General features: G+C 33.4%; 3 protein-coding genes across 4 annotated transcripts; 2 read left to right on the top strand and 1 right to left on the bottom strand.

Annotated features, from left to right (window-relative positions):
* On the top strand, positions 1 to 10430 carry LOC114169976 (Tetratricopeptide repeat (TPR)-like superfamily protein). 2 transcript variants are annotated; one of them, XM_028055448.2, is made up of 18 exons: positions 1 to 219; positions 851 to 949; positions 1824 to 2011; positions 2096 to 2200; positions 2668 to 2768; positions 3631 to 3709; positions 4380 to 4391; positions 4545 to 4610; positions 5576 to 5644; positions 5757 to 5813; positions 6877 to 6954; positions 7788 to 7885; positions 7957 to 8002; positions 8137 to 8264; positions 8860 to 8968; positions 9040 to 9102; positions 9214 to 9276; positions 10019 to 10430. In XM_028055448.2, exons 1-18 carry the CDS (start codon positions 117 to 119, stop codon positions 10118 to 10120), a joined length of 1566 nt encoding a protein of 521 aa, XP_027911249.1. In that variant the 5' UTR covers positions 1 to 116; the 3' UTR covers positions 10121 to 10430. The 2 variants fall into 2 exon arrangements, with proteins under 2 accessions (XP_027911249.1, XP_027911330.1); XM_028055529.1 differs by having other exon boundaries at positions 2 to 219; positions 851 to 945.
* Positions 10431 to 11008: 578 nt separating this feature from the next.
* On the top strand, positions 11009 to 11753 carry LOC114188866 (uncharacterized). Its single transcript, XM_028077845.2, has one exon. It carries the CDS (start codon positions 11142 to 11144, stop codon positions 11643 to 11645), a length of 504 nt encoding a protein of 167 aa, XP_027933646.1. The 5' UTR covers positions 11009 to 11141; the 3' UTR covers positions 11646 to 11753.
* Positions 11754 to 14401: 2648 nt separating this feature from the next.
* LOC114177031 (ARM repeat superfamily protein) lies at positions 14402 to 16694 on the bottom strand. The gene is made up of 5 exons (XM_028062262.2): positions 16368 to 16694; positions 16061 to 16168; positions 15864 to 15962; positions 15285 to 15410; positions 14402 to 14879 (listed from the first exon to the last, which is right to left on the bottom strand). The coding sequence occupies exons 1-5, from the start codon at positions 16528 to 16530 to the stop codon at positions 14734 to 14736; spliced, it is 642 nt and encodes a 213-aa protein (XP_027918063.1). The 5' UTR covers positions 16531 to 16694; the 3' UTR covers positions 14402 to 14733.
* Between the last annotated feature and the right edge of the window lie 24 nt (positions 16695 to 16718).

Genomic DNA, 16718 nt, shown 5'->3' with positions numbered 1-16718 from the left:
TGAAAACATAAAATGACATCCCCTGAGAAAAGTTTGAAAGCATAAACCCAAACTCCAACTTTTCGAACTCTGCTGCAGCACATCAACAAATCTGTTGTAAATCTTCTCTAGAAAAGATGCTCTTGCGTGTGGCTGCAGCAAATTTGCTGAAAAAACTTCGCTTTCCTGCTTCTCATGCCTTCCCTGCCTCCACGGTAACCACCACAGATGCACTTTCCGGTACGCAAAACCATGCCTACTCTTTCGTCTTAACTCTCTTGACATCACTTTCACTGCAATTTGATGACACCCCTTACATTTTCTCATCAAAAGTCTCTTTTGGGTTTGCTTGTTTTTCACACGTGTATTCAACTCTTATGGTGATTGTGATCATGTCTCTTTTTTTTTAGATTTTAGATGGAGGGTTTTTGTGTAAACGAGTGGCAAATGAAGTATGCACTGTTATAGCACAATGATGTTAATTTCCAGGGCAAGTTTGTGGCAAATCCAAATGCCAACTTTGGTGCCCTGCATCTTTTCTAGTTTCAGCTATTCTTTAGAGAGACGTTAATTTCCTTGGTGCCCATTTTGAGTTTGGTGTTTATTGGAATTGAAAATAGAATAGATAATATTACTTCAGATTTTCACTAAAACCCTTGCACCCACTTCCTAATTTTGAGGAAAGGAACTATTTTTCCTCTTTGTCATTTAAATTTTATATACTAAGGTTTTTTTCATCTCTCATTGTTGACTGTGCTGCATAGGACCGAGGTCGATCATTGTTATTAGTTGTGCACGGAGAACGGTTTTATTATCCTGCAAGGAAGACGACATTTTTCTATTCTTACTTATTGTTTTTCTGTTACTCCAGTTAAGCTCAAACTTCCCCGTTGGTACCAAACTGGTGGACATGGTTGGAGGATAAACCTTAGGGATCCCTGTTTATGGATTGTTATATCTGGACATGTAGGTATGTTTTTTCTTAACTAGAGGCTACTCATGTTTTGTCATTTCATAATTTTAAAATTGTAACGATGCTATCTCTGTAATTCTGTTATAATTATTTCATGTTGTATTCCAATCTTTTGCTGCTAATTTTTACGGAGAAAGTTCTTCCTAGTGACAGGCAGAGAGTAAAGTTGAATCCTTTGGATCAAGGGGAAAGTTCACTATCTTTTAAAATGTTAATCCCTCAATCAATTTATTCTTTGCCTATCAATTTTTTCGCTTTCACTGGCTGCTATTTCATATGCTTATATAGAACAATGCCGCAAAAATCTTATTCAGCTTCCTTTTCTATATTGTTGGGGAAAACTGGTCACTCAAAATTATAGGTTTCATCTCTAAGACACTCCTCATTAAAGACTTCAAGCTTGAAGCAAGGATAAATCTTGCACCCACTTCTATGTTAGCATTAAATTTAATTGAGATAGTAAGGATTGTAGGGACTGAAATCCTTTGTTTGACAATACTGTGTAAAAGAAACTAAGATGTTAAAGTATGGAGTGTGATTTTTTATGTTTGAGTACACTCTCACTTAGCACATTCCCTATATATTAAATACGCTCTTGGGAAACTTAAGAATGTAATTTTGATTGACCTGTCTATTGGATTGGATGATGAGATAAAATTAAGTTGATTTAAGATTTAAGATGAATTGAATACTTGGATACAAAAACAAAATATTAAAGGAAAAATACAAATTTAAATAGTTTGTTTCCTTTTATTTTCGAAATCAAATTGTACATTAAGCTTATGATATTATGTTGGAATGAAGTTAATGTGAAATGTCCTGTGCCAATTGTCCCACATAATTTAAGTTGAGTAATATGATTTTTGTGCAGCAATAACTTTAGGAATTAGTGCCAACGCCACATTTGCAGAAAATGCGACAACTGAAGCATCTTCTAACAATGACCTGGGAGATGACTTAATGGGCTTGAGAAAGATTGAGGATGGTTCTGTCGTATCAAACATACATACAGCAAAATGGAGAGTCTTTACTGATAAAGCGAGAGAATTTTTTCAGCAGGCAGGATGTTTCTTTGTTACGAAGTTCTTTTATACAGCCTGTGTAGTGGAAAAAGATTGTTGTTGACTATCTATTATTTGCCAGGGAAAACTAGATGAAGCTGAAAAACTCTTCCTTTCTGCTATACAAGAAGCTAAAGAAGGTTTTGGCGAGCAAGATCCGCATGTTGCTTCTGCATGCAATAATCTGGTCATTTTACTTGCAATTGACATCGTCACTTTCTTAATTGATTATATTTTTGATAAAGGAGTTTTATAGGAGGGACAAAAGGTATGAGTTCAACTAGGACAGGGCAAGATTACGTACTACTTGAAAAATCTAAAATGAGAGAGATCAAGCGTCACATTATTTATGAGGCAATAAGGCTTTCCAAGCTAAATGCATATCAAACACGATAATCTTTATCAAAATAATCATTAGAACATTTGATGAAAGATATGATTTGATTATATTAAACAGGGAAATATTATATGACTTGATTACATCAAATAGGGAAATATCATAGCAAATATTTATCATTATTAATTATTGATTTTCTTCCTTATTACTGTATCTCTTCATCATTATAAATAAGAATACTTACGTGTGTTGTTTAGGCTAGTTGAGAAATAAAATGACTCTGATAATATGCCTCATTTTGATTATTATTCTTTCAGGCAGAATTCTACAGGGTTAAAAAGGCATTTGACAAAGCAGAGCCATTGTATTTGGAAGCCATCAATATATTAGAGGAATCTTTTGGTCCTGATGATGTACGGTAGGGTGCAATAACTGTTCCCATCATAAATAATGCTTCATCTACTTTCAATTGTATGAAGCTGAGTATCATTACTAGGAATCAGAAATTTTATAAAATAAATGAATGGGAATTGTGATATTATATAGATCTTACGTCAATCAGGTTTAATGCTTATTAAGGGACTTAATTGATGATCTAGAGCTAGCCTGGAAATGGGTCTTGGGAACATAATATTCTGAAAAGGAGGAACAGATGTAGATAAGAAAATACTAGAAAGTTTCAACTTAAGCCCATTGTACCAAATAAATGAAAATCGTTGCTTCAAGATTTGTGGAACAAGCCTTCAAATTTCCTAGTTCCTACTCGATATATAATATAGGCAGTCAACTTTGAATATCTTGTAATCCAGTTTTCCGTGGAAGGATGAAACATAGAGAGGTTAAGACTCCTTGATCTGCTCTACAAATCAAGGACGGGTGGGGGTGGAAGAATAATGTACATATGTGACAAGTTGGATGCTAATGATATGTATGCTATTGCTTGAGAGTGTATGTTTATATATATGGTATAATTAAGGAATATTAGGGAAATCGTACTTCTTTCCACCATTTTCCTTGATAGATTGTTTCTAATCCCTAAATCTGTGATCAATTCTCTTAAAATTGTGCATAAATATGGTATTGTAATTGTGGAATAAACCCATAATTTATATTCTCGTCTAAAGTAGGGACCAAAACCAAAAAAGGAGGTAAATTATAGGGTAAGAAATGCCTTTAAGCTATATATATATGTGTGTGTGTGTATGGACGTGGATATGGATATCCATATTGATTTCCACATATCCATTCTTGTCTCTAATGTTGAATATTTGATCATGTAGGGTTGGAGTTGCTGCTCACAACCTTGGGCAGTTCTACCTTGGACAGAAGAAATTGGAGGAAGCTCGTGTTAACTACGAGGTAATTAGTTGAACTCAACAATCTTGATCTTAGTGTTGTGTTTTTTCTCTCCCATTATTGGATAAGTATCACTTTATTCAACTCTTCTAATTAATATCCATCAATTTTACCCTACTCTCAATAATGTCTTGTACTTTGAACTACAGGAACTAAACCCCACAAATTACCCTATTTTCTAGGACACTCTAATATGGTGTTGTGAGGCAATACTTAATTGAGAAAAACATCGCTGCTATTATCAACCATGTAATTTTTTTCTACAAATTGACAAGTATGACTTACTATTTCTTGGGTCTACAACAAAGTCCCCCACCTGAACACTTCTTTCTCTTAACTCCTAGTCGTGGGTAAAGAGAGTCTCTTAATCAAGACAATAATGAAGGCAAAAGTTGGATAAAAGCCCTTAATAAGTACAGAGTTCTACAAGAGAAGGTCCCCAATGAATTTTAAATGAACCTATAGAAACCAAAACACTCAACTTTTTAAGCAGTTGGAAATCTTCTGAATGTTATGTAATGTTGGTAATTTTGTTTGTACATTTTTTGTTATTCCCTTTTTCCATGCACTTAATCTGTTTGTGACACTAACACAGTTTGATATTGTAGTTAGTCCTACTGCTTTATGTTCTTTCAATTCTAGTGACCACCTTTTCTGCCTTTTTTTTTAACAGCGCGCTTTGAAGGTATGGAATCTAGTATTCTCAGGGAGAGGCTGTTACTTTCCTCTGTATATCACCATGTATTTCATTTTTTATATCTTGACATCCTTTCTGTGTTTGTTGATTGAGGCTGTATGTTGTCTTGATTATAGCATGTGATAATGTCTATTGATTCAGATAAAAAGGCGTGTTCTGGGGTATGGCCATTCAGAATGTTCAGATACAATGTTTCATCTAGGAGTGGTAATTATTTGTCCTTTTGCACTACTACTTTTTGTTTTTGTTTGTTCTGTTAAAGTAGTCTAGCACTGTCTTTAGAAACAAGAAATTTAGATTCTGGAATATTGATCTTCAGATCAAAATAAATAAAAAAAAAGGTAGTGTTTTGGTTAATTCAGTTGACATGCTTCTTCACTATCAATTTCCAAATTTCCACCTTCTTTTTCTGTTTACTATTTTTAATAATTTGGAAAGGAAAATGAAAACAAAATTTGTTTCCACCATTTCCTTTACTACATCTTAGAAACATAAAATTTTATGAAACAGTGGCATTTTTATCTCCACTAGATTGAAAAAATTGAGTTGAAGATAGAAACAGCTTTTTATAGATGGAGTCTTTCACTACTATTTTCACAAAACTTAGACATGCTACCACAAAAGTTTAACCCCAAAAATGAGTGAAAATGTGGATTGAAAGTGGTTTATTTGTTTTAGAATGTGGGTAGAAACAGGATACTGATTTGTCATAGATATTCTCATTACCTGCTCTTTTGTAAAGCTATGCGAGAAATTTTATGCCATAGGTTTTACATGTATTTCTAGTTTTTTTTTCTTCTTTATTTTGAATAAAAAAGGGTATTTCTACTTTCTATTCTTAATAAACTTCTTTTACAAGAAAAAAAAAGAATTGTGAATTAAGGTGATGCATGAAGGAGCAGTGAAATAAGTTTGTTTTAGATATACATGATCAGTCTGTGCCAATGCTCCACAACATTGTAGTATATGAAAAAAATCTGAGATTTAAAAGGATAGTCTATGTAATTTCTCCGGCATATAATAGTTTTCTTGCTTCTTTTAGGTCTAATGCTTAATAGGGGGGTTTGGAATGCAATTGCTTCGTTGTGAACTTATTTTTCTCTTTTTGACGCTTACTGGAAGTTGGAATTTTTTCTCAACGGAGGATCTTATTCTACTGTAATTGTGTTCAGGTTTTGTATCTTCAAGGAAAAGAAAGGGATGCTGAGGTCCTTATTAAGGACTCTATAAGAATGCTGGAGGTATGTGGAACATCGTTATATAACTTAAATTTTTCCCCACAGTGGTAGTTCGTAGTTGTTATTATTATTATTATTATCAGTTGTGCTTAATCTAACTATTTTATGAATGTAGGAAGGTGGTGAAGGGGAGTCATCTGTATGCATTAGAAGACTACGTTACCTCTCACAGGTGGCCTTTTAAGCCTTTTTCCTCGCAAATAATCTTTGATAAAATATAATATCCCTTCCAAAAAAGCATATATATATATATATATATATATATATATATATTTCATGCATTGCCAGTGTAAAGATTGTTTTGGGTGTCAACCAATTAGAAATCACCCTATATAACTTTTAAGGTAATTATTACAGAAGTCAACAATCCTATCATACATAACAATATGAAAAACCTTTACACTGTATATTTATATATGTTGGCAAGGATGAAATGTAATATTTATCTTGAATATTTTGCAATTGCTTAGGGGGTAGAATCACACAGTACAGTAATGTTAATATAAACTTGTGCTATACCATGGGAATCAATTTAAGGCCAGTTATAATAGTTATTGGCAGAAAGTTGGAACAATAATTATTATCGGAATTTATAATAATAATAATAGCCGTCAGCAGTTTTGTATTATTAGAATATGTTCAACAGCAAATGTTGTGGGACAGTAAAGGGCAGAAAGTTAGGAGCTGTTTGCAAATTTTTTTTATGATGCTGTTACATATTATTAAAATGTGTAGTTGTGTAAATAGAATGATACATCACGTGTTTGTCTTTTAAGACTGAGAACTAATCTATTTAGGAGTCTGCACTCGGGGAGACAGCAGATACTATTATGTTTTAAGCATTTTATCTCTTTTAGTGATTCTGTTCAGTTAGTGTTCTATCTATAAGTGGAGAAAGGACACCTAAAACCTATTTCACACAATCCAAGTTGACTTGAAGGGTAAAATATTGTTTACATACTTGCTCTCAGACACAACTAGATAATAGATAAAAACTATTCTTGTTTCTTCACCAAACAACCTTTAAATTTGAGAAGAGCTGGTTCTGGGCTCTCTGTAGGGTTTTTTTACCAATTTGTAAGGAGTTTGGTCTTCTTCGAAACATAATTATGAGTTCCAGCATATAAAGCCAAAATGAGTTTGTGCGTTGTTCACCTCAAAGTGGATCTGTTTCTGTTTATTAATTCCCATATTATCTTTCTTAATTATATCTACTTATTGCTGTATTCTTTTAGATATATATGAAGTCACATCAAGTTGCTGAAGCTGAGATGATTCAGAGAAAGATCCTGCATATTCTTGAATTGTCAAAGGTTATTTTGTGAACTTCTTTTGTTTGCTCTATATCAAGTTTCCTGTTCATGATGATGCATGTATATTTAAAAAAATATGTAAAGTACTGAGTATGGGGATAATTTTTTTAGGAAATTGTTTAAGTAAAACAAACTTCTGCTTGATGAAATAAAATAATCCTCACTACTCAAATACAATTTCTCTAAACTGGCTGAGTTTTTCATCTGAATGAATTGGTGGTTGCGGCTTATTTGGTACTTTCTCTGCCACTTTTATGTCATGCCATTGTTAGGGATACAAGGATGGCCTTGACTTGACTAGTTGGTTTCTTTTCCTGTTTCTTACTGTCACTGTATTGAGCAGGCCCATAGATAGGGTGGTTGCACGCTATTATTTTCTGATTAAGAGTTCAGTTGTGATAGAATGCTATTTCTATTCTTGCTGAATAATAGTCAAAGATTCAAGTTATTCTATTTAGATTGACATTTTATTATTAGCATATTTAATTTATTTGATCAAATAACAGTGGGTGCTACTTCATAAATAGACTCCATTTTTTAAACTAGTTAGGAGTTTCATTTCTTGCAAAACAATCATGATCTGATTATTCATAAAACTATTATTATTATTTAACAATTGTGGAAAGAAAGTAGCATAAGTGGCACTGATGTCAGATTGATATTTTATGATGTTCCTTGGTAGGGATTTGTAATCTTTTTCCATTTGCCACTTTCTGTTTTCATTTAGAATTATTTGTGGATCATACTCAATGAAATTAGAAAATGTTGCATGAATTGTTGTCACAAAAATATGTCGTCATTGTCAAAATCACGATGCATTTGGTGTAATATAGGGATGGAATTCCTTGGCTACAGTTATTGCAGCTGAATCTCTGGCTTTGACCCTGCTAGCATCTGGCAATACAAAAGATTCAAAAGATCTTCTTGAAAGGTTGTAATCTTAAATCTGGGAAATTAATTTTAATTTTATACAAATGAAATCCTCAACTTTTTTCCTTTCAGATGTCTTGATGTCAGGAAGGAGTTGCTTCCCAGTGATCATATTCAGGTATGTTTTTCTTTGACAGTAATTTTGGCAGTTCCAATTATGTTTAGATTTCAATTCCCTAAAATTGATTGCAAAGCTGGTGTTTTCTTATTTGAAGAAAAATCATGACGTTTTCTTTCTTTATCCATGGTCAGATTGGTGCAAACCTACTTCATCTAGCAAGAGTGGTAATGCTTGACTGCAGTCAACATAAAAAGTTGGATGTTTCTAAAGCTGAAGCTGAGCTTGACATGGCGAAGAATCATTTGCATAATTCCATAAGGTTGGTATTAGTTTGAGATGCCTATCTCTTTCTCAACTACTTTTGAATATCGAAACTCAAGCAAGTTATCATATGCTTTGTTTCTTTTTCTAGTCACAATTGTTCTTTCTTTTTACAGTGCAGTTTTTTTTTCTGTGTCCATGCCTTTTTGACAGGTGGATTTAATATTTTTATTCATACAACATTTAGGTTGGGTTGGTTCACTTAAGGAAAGGATAATATTTAATTAATTAGTTCTGAAATAGATTTATTTTATCGAATGAGCATTCAACAACTGATTATATTGTGGGGTAACCTTATGGACCTTATTGAATTATATTTGCTGAAGAAAACTTGTGCGTTTTAATTTCCTCCCAACATTATTGCATTACACCAGTAATTTCTTGTTGAAGAATTAGACTGGTCTTATATAACTTTTAATTGTAAACATTAATATAATTTGAACTATCATATTTTGAAGGATAATATTTGGTTTAAGGTGAAGGCATTTGCCTGGTTTGCCCAGCAATTACAGCCATCTCCTGAAATTTCAAGAATTTGTCTAGTCTATAGAATGAAGGACATTTATGATATGCCATTTCTTGTTCCATCTCAGAATTGCACGTGAATGTTTACGGAAGGTATCAAAACAAAAGGACAAGTTAAAGAGAAACAGTGAGCCCGGATATTCTAGAAAGGAAGGCCAAGCTGCACTGGCCATATTGGTTAGTTTTATGGGATTATTTTTGTGATTAAGAATGATTTGTTTATTAAAATATAAATGTAACTTTTTCAGTTGCAATCACTCAATACATTGTCGTCAGTAGAGTTAGAAAAGCAAGAATTGCAGAAGATTCAGGTTAGATTACAAGCCTTGATGGCATTACAACTAGGTTCTTTTCCCAAAGAAATGAGAAAATTGCAAATACAATATTTCTACTTGGTTAAGTGTTGATGTTTTGCTAAGCAGGAAGGGAACATTAACCTCGAGGCTCGGGATGCACTTCTTCAATGCATTTCTGCTTACAAAGAGGTAAACGTTTTTGTCTGATATTTTTTGGGGGATGTATAATCTAATTTTTCAAGTTAATTAATCGTCATATATAATTAATGTACTATTTTGGAACATTACTGAGTAGTATAACGTTATTTCAGGTAAAAAAGAAGTTGATTTTTTTCCTTTCTGAGGAGAGCATTTATATAAGATTTTGTTGATTGATGGTTCCATGTCTGCTAAAAAAATTGAAAGTTATGTCATTGGCTCATCTCATCAGAGTAATCAAATATGAAATGAAGTTCGATTAATAAATTCTTGCTATTCTAGTAATTCCTCATAGAAATTCTGGTGATGAAATATTTGATGAGAGTGCACACATATTGGGAGAATTATTACTGGACATTGTGCTTGACAGTGGCTTCTACAATGGTCCATGATATTAGGAGTCATGGGTGGTCCATAGATCAAAGCCGTTCATTTTATATTACAGAATATTAATCTCTTAAACCAATAAAATGAATGATTTGGATCAATAAACCACCCATGGTCCCTAATATTTTGACTGTCGATGTTTTTTTTTTGACATCTTTACAAATCTGTTGCTTTATGAATTTCATGTAGCATTAAGGAGACAAAATTTTCATCTCCTTACATGCATTTGAGACCATACAAATGATGTTTCATTAGCAAATCATTACATGAAGGGTGTGAACATCTTCCGTGCATTTCTTTCATATGGGATTTTGAAATCTGTTCCATCTTCATTCTTGCTTTGCAGTTTGTATCTGAGAAGTCAATTGCTGATACCCCTGAAATAAAGAACGAGTATCTTTCATGTTTAAAGCGAGCTCAAAATTTGTTTGGACACAAACTTCATTAGAAGCCAAGCAATGAAACACCATGACAGGATTTTTTGTTCCCCGTTTCTTTTATTTATTTTTTATTATTATGTTTATGTGTTTACTTCAATACATAGGCAATTTTTTTGTTGATAAAGGAAATAAGTAAAAAGGGAAACAATGTTACTGAGCATAGAAATACTGTTGTTAATTACACTACCTTTATATTGAACTGTTCTATGCTCAGTTATAGTATTTTCTTTTATATCACTTCAATATACTAGACCCCCATCCACCCCCATTTGATTCCAGAAATAATATTTTTCCGTTCTGGGAAAGTTGCAGTGCTAACATTTCTCTCGACGAAGCCATAATTTTTTCACTGAAAAGCATTTACCCTTGTATATTCTTGTTCTCTAGTTCCAAACATGACACTTCCGAGAGAAAATCTAGTAATGTATAGTAATCATACCTTCAAAGAACGTATCAAACTAAGCATCCAATTGATTTTTAAGTAAAAATCATTTGAAAATTTTGAAGTTGCAACACATTCTTACGATGAGATTATATATATAAAAAAAATTAAACTAACAGACAGTAAGATTGAGAAGGATGCAGTTTACAATTCCCAAAAGAAAAATCATGATGAGAACATAAAGGAAGTGCTGATTGTGAACTTTTAGTAGGGCATATACACACCACACATCTTGAAGTGGTTGGTTTCTGACTGAACCTAAAAGCCTCTAAAAAGGGTTGAAGAATAAAACTCTATTGGTGTAGACAAGTCAGAAAAATACATTGCTATAGGCCACACCAGTTTCTTACCGGAGCCAAACGACCACATATTTAAACTTCTGGTAGGTCCGAAAACCCATATTTCATTAAATGATGTTATTAAAATTCTGACAACATCATTGTGATTTGTGAACACTTCAAAAAAAAAGTTACACACACCATTCCTGACACGTGAAGTTCTCAACCACAACACATTGCATTGCATGGCGGAACATAAATTTTCCAAACACATTCACATTTTTCAAAAAGAAGTAGTCTCATGTGATCATGTCCTTCAAGCTCTTCTCTCTGAACTCTCTCGTTGAGAGAAAGAAGCCTCAAGAAACCAAAGATGAATTGGCCATTGTGAAAGCTGCTGCATGGGCATGGTACCTACATGGTTCAGGGTCTAAAGCAAAGGCCAAGAATGAGTTTGATGTCAAAAGATCTCAAACTGTAGCAAGGCCTTCACGTTACAAGTTAGAAGCTATGAGAATGGCTAAGGAAACACCATCAATTCGCCCCATTAAGCCTCTTCTTGACTCATATGAAGTTCAACGAATTTCAAAGCAATTGGATGGGCTTATTAAAGAGTCTGGCCAGAACAACATTGGCAATGGCTGCAGCAATGCAGATAACAGTGATCGTAAGGATAATGGTAACAGAAGGATGAAGAATAAGCAGAGGATGAATAAAAGGGCTAATATGGTAGGTGGCACTGCTTTATCAGTCAAATGTGTACCTACGGTTAATCTAGCTATGTGTCTGCCAAAGGCCAATCATGCTTTATGATCATTATCTGTTTTCCATTACTAGGTTTTGGTGATTTATATCTATCTAAATTGCATGTAATCCATGTTTCTGTAGAATAAATTTGTTGACCAACATAAGAAATTTAAACTAAGCATATATATGTTGTTTGTAGACAAAGTTTCTACAAATAAAGTGTCGTGCTTAAGTATTATGGTAAAATACATGATTAAAAAGAGAGATTGTGTTTAAAATTGTTAGCTTTTCCAAAATTAAACTCAGTGGTCAACCAATTTTCTTAATAAAGATTAGTCATTGTTAAATTCGGTGGTATTTAGAACAATAACATGAGTTGTCGGAGATTTCACGTTGTTTAAAGATATAATTAAATTAGAATATATATACATATAAACTTCATCTTACAAGATAATTTTATAGGATTAAGTTAGTTTAAAGTTTATTTCTTAACATAGTATTATATTCATCCAAAGTCTATTATAATTAAATTATCTATTGTTGGGTATATCATGTCATCGTCATTAAACCATAATTAATGTTTAATTACACGAGATATATATATGTCTCGATGTGAGAATTATGTTAGAAATTTCATGTTAACTAAAAATATGACAAATTTACACTCATCTTGCAAATAAATTTTGTAAAGCTTAGTTACGTTTGAAATTTGACTTAAAAATAACTCAAATCCAAATAATGTATTTTTCTTTCAAGAATTAACTTGTGTTAATTGTTACGTATGTTTTTGTGGAACATTTGGAAAATCAAAATCTTCATAGAAGAGAAAATAATTTGAAAGGATTTAATTTATAGAATCATTGATAAGAATCACGAGTCAGTGTAACTGAAGAAGTGTAGGTGAATGGTAGCTTGTGAAGAGCCCTTTTAGGGCTCAGTCATGTGATTCCTGGGACTCCTAACCTTACTTCCAATGTAGGAAAGATATAACACGTGCATTTCATAATCTTTACATCAGTGTGTTAGAAGTACCTAAATCAATTGAAGCTCATGTGTTTCTTTCTCTTCAAAGTAATAATTTGTATATCATCACTCAACACAAATGTGAAGGCTACTCATTTTGATAACGCTATCGTAGGTTAAAGTAAATAAACTTTGGTTTTATTGCTACCACTTCTGTTTTGGCATATGGCTTCTATCAATGAAATGAATTTTTCGTTAGAAAGTTTGAAACTATTAAGATTAGTCGCATTGGGTTAAGTTCACACAAACAAAAAGAGTTAATGCCGACTTTATACAAGCGATCCCTTTCATAATGTGAAGTTGTAGAAATCCAATATGATGAGAAATTAATTATCTTTTTGTGATTTGTTGTTCGAAAAAAAAAAGAAAAATTTCCTGGTTCAGTTTGCTTTGTGCCGACTTTATATTTCTTGGATCCCAAGTTTCTCTGTTCCCTTACTTATCTCTTTCAACCATAGCTCAAATTAACCTTAAATTATTGCCACACTCCAGTTGTTGAAAATAGAGAATGTGCCAATGGAGACTTTCTCATAAATATTGTATGCACCGATAACAACCCTTTCTTTGTTGGTAAAATTTATATCTTAATTTTAAAATATAAGGCACGTCTTAGATTATCAATTTATTTCAATATCCTGAATTTCTCATCTTGTTTTAATGTTTTAATGGTGCAACATGAGGGAAGAATTGTTTTTGATGGCAAAGGTTTATTATTTTTAAATTGTTTGATGTAGGGTTGCAGAACTTCATGATATAAATTCTCCTATGGGTCGTGTAGTGGCAGTCCTCTTCTGGTTATTATTTTGTTTTCGTTCTTGCTGAGAAGTGAGTCATGGGATGGTTGTCCTTGAATTCTACCTTGAAATTCCTTTTCATAACTCATATTGGTGGGCAATCTCTGATACCACAGCATGGGCATCACGCCAGTTAACAGCCTTAAATCGTCGTCCATCAGGACCACGAATCATGAGGTCTTTGAACCTCTTCCTTTTCAAACCATCATAACAAAAGTGGGTTTTGTCTGAAATCAACTCTTCATTTATGTCCTGCAATGGCCAAGCAGATCAAGCTTCAACAATAGCAAACTAAGAACCGAAACCAACCTCTTCTCTCCCTCAGAAGAAGAGTGATCTTGTCGTTGATAATAGAGCAAAGTTTCCCCAAAGCATAAAAACATTCAACAATTTAAGAAATACAAATTCAACCAAGACAATGATAAATGAAACCCCTTGGTCCCAAAAGATCAATCCTCTTACAGGGAATCCTCGCTAGTTGCAGGTGTAATTACATTAAGGATTCACATAAATTTTCACATAGATTTTGATTCTCTCATGTGAGATTTTCGTATGAAATATTAATAAGGAGAATGCAATGTTGCTCTCTAGAAACCATGTTGTGTACCTTTTCCTCTGTAAGTGATTTTTTGGCTTTGCTTTTCTCCTTTTCCTCTGTATCTTTTCTATCAACAAAAAAGGTTACAATAGTTTTAAGTTACACAAAAGCTTAAATAATTGTCTTTATTTCCTTTTCACATAAAAACTTTGTGAAAACTTCATTGGACAGTGATATGGTCCTTCTGAAAAGATTGGAGATGGTGCAACATTCCGAGCTTGATAAGATAAATGGAACCTAAATATGCCTTCGATCCTAAATTGCATAGTGGAATTGACAACGCAGATCTGCTGGAGGAACAAATCCTAAATTGTTTAGTTTACCCTAAACAATTTAAATAGCGACCTATGACTACTAGGTCTAAAGACGAGGACCACTTTGTTTTAGCCTAAAGATGAAGGTCATGCTTTACTAGAAATTGCATACATTCACTAATGACAGTGTATGATCAATTATACATTTGAAATGGTTCAACAAGGGTTTAAGTTTAAGAATGTAGAGTGAACCTAATATACAGCTGCAGTTTTATCAAGATTTACATAGATGAGCAACAAATGGCACTTGACAAGTGAATAAAACAAAATAACAGTAACTATGATCTTATTGGATTTAGCCAAAGGATACACAATAACTTCCATTACTCTTCCCCAAAAATGATTTGGTTGCCACCTTACTCTCTCCTATAGTAATATTTCATGCTCCAACAAAAAAAAAAAGAGGCTTGTACCTCAAGTAAAATTCATGATGAAACATCATATCTCAGATCTTGGAACCTTTTCATCAAGCTCAACTTGAAACCCTCAACTTCTGCATCCTCAAGTGAATTTGGTACAGACCTAATTACTGAAACGGCCCCGACCTGATGCATGGATGCTAGAGCTTCATCTATAACAATGAAGTAATTTATGTCAATAAAAAAGAAACAAAAAAGATTAGCACTAGCAGTACTATTTTGCTTTTGCTTTTGCACATCTTTCAACCTCATAATGTTATTTGAACTGAGTTCTTAATAATAAAAAATATTGACAAATATAATGTCCCAAAGTACCAAGTTATTTTTCATCTTTAAAAGTCCATATCTATTGAATAAGGACGACAAACTGAATATTGTACAAATAAATTAATAAAACGTTAGTATGTAGAGGTTGAGTACTTTTGGTGTATTATTTAGAACAACGAAAGCACCATCGGTCTTAAATCTACCTCTCCAAGAGAGCATGATCATAAGTATATTTTAAACAAGTCTACACAGAACACGTAAATAAAAATACTTAAGAATTATGATTCCACCTGAGTGTAATAGTGCATCAAGAGCTTGCAATGCTGCTTTCCGTGTCCGGTCATCTTTCGCTGTGCTTAACATATTTAAGAGTTCTTGAGCTCCACCCATCTCAATTATCTTCTTTCTTCTTTCATCTTGCGAGCAAAAAAGTAACAATGTTGACTACAAAAAACTTATGCAGAGACAAAAGATTTTAGAATGTAATAAATCACCTTGTTTCATCCTTAATCAGTTTCATGAGATACCTAAAAAAACCTCAGTAAGTATTTCATTATCAGTTTTTGGGGACAAAATTTCAACCTATATTAACTCTTTTATTCCAAATTCAAAATCTCCCATCAACTATAATTTTGTCATCTCAAGAATAAGCTAAGATTAATACTAAATGACTAAATGCAACTAGTGTAAAGCAGAAGGATAATGTAACTATGTTTGTCGCAAGAATAGAAATTTGATAACCTACCCTAATGTACAAATAAATAAACCAACAAGTGCTTCAATATATGTCATGTGCCAAAGAAATATGGATCATAAAGTACCAATAACAAGCAATTAGCGGTGACACAGATAGTGATAGGAAAACTTACCATCTACTGCAAAACGAGTCAATCTAGAAGCTCCCATCCTTTTGAACAAGGGATCCTTGACACGCAAAAGCGAAATAGACTGTTGCATCAAATTATCTCCTGAAAATTGTATTTCAACAACACTGTAAGGCTAGAACTACAAAAAGCAAATGAAGACTTTTTACAAGTTGAAATTGTTGATGGAAAATTGCGGATACCCATATAAGGAAAGAAATGGTATCCTGCAACCCCGGCAGTCACAAAAAAAATCGTCTTCAATAGCCATCCAACTTTCCTCTCGGCTTCTTCCTCGATCGATAGCTCATCTGAAAATCGAAAGAGCAATAAGTGAAGCCGTGCAACATAATTGTAGTTGAAATACAGAAACCAGAAATTGAATTAGAAAAAGAAAACCACTTTCTTTTTATTTTACAATGTCTGATGATCTTAGTCATCACCATACAACATAATCACACAAAAAAATACACCGAAATCATCACTCTAACATAAACGGTATAAGCTAACCAGGAGTCCGCGGCGGCTGCTCCCGCTGCGCGGCGGAGGCCTGGGGATTGCAAAGCTGAGGCTTGGAGACGATGGTTCGGAGGAAGATGGTAGGGTTTTGGGAAGAGTGGAGGAGCCTCGAGGTGGGTCTGAGGACCTTCGAAGCTAACAAACCAAACCCCATTCTCTCTTTTTTACTTTCTGATTCGCTTTCTCTTTCTTTCGATAGATAATGGCTTTGTTCGGAGTGGGAGATGGTGATGCAACAGGCGATGGTTGAAGGAATCTTCTTCAGTTCCTGAAGCTGCGATGTGAGTAAGTTTGTTTCGTTGGTGAAGAAGAAAATGGTTTTCAGATTTGGGTGGGTGGAGT

Source organism: Vigna unguiculata, chromosome 1, assembly GCF_037176805.1.
Source record: "Vigna unguiculata cultivar grain cowpea cultivar isolate G323 ecotype 2 chromosome 1, ASM3717680v1, whole genome shotgun sequence".
NCBI classification, from domain to species: Eukaryota; Viridiplantae; Streptophyta; class Magnoliopsida; order Fabales; family Fabaceae; genus Vigna; species Vigna unguiculata.
The sequence above is the reverse complement of the archived record's forward strand: the minus strand, read 5'-3'. Positions and strand labels throughout refer to the sequence as shown.

Bases quoted from the DNA above. Each gene is read 5' to 3' on its own strand.
- LOC114169976 (XM_028055448.2), top strand. From the start codon at position 117: ATGCTCTTGCGTGTGGCTGCAGCAAATTTGCTGAAAAAACTTCGCTTT. The intron at 2,769-3,630 runs GTAGGGTGCAAT...TTGATCATGTAG, and splicing joins TTTGGTCCTGATGATGTACG to GGTTGGAGTTGCTGCTCACA. The intron at 9,103-9,213 runs GTTAGATTACAA...TTTGCTAAGCAG, and splicing joins AAGAATTGCAGAAGATTCAG to GAAGGGAACATTAACCTCGA.
- LOC114177031 (XM_028062262.2), bottom strand. From the start codon at position 16,530: ATGGGGTTTGGTTTGTTAGCTTCGAAGGTCCTCAGACCCACCTCGAGG. The intron at 16,169-16,367 runs GTTAGCTTATAC...TTCGATTTTCAG, and splicing joins GCAGCCGCCGCGGACTCCTG to ATGAGCTATCGATCGAGGAA. The intron at 14,880-15,284 runs GTGGAATCATAA...TCATTGTTATAG, and splicing joins TGATGCACTATTACACTCAG to ATGAAGCTCTAGCATCCATG.
- LOC114188866 (XM_028077845.2), top strand. From the start codon at position 11,142: ATGTCCTTCAAGCTCTTCTCTCTGAACTCTCTCGTTGAGAGAAAGAAG.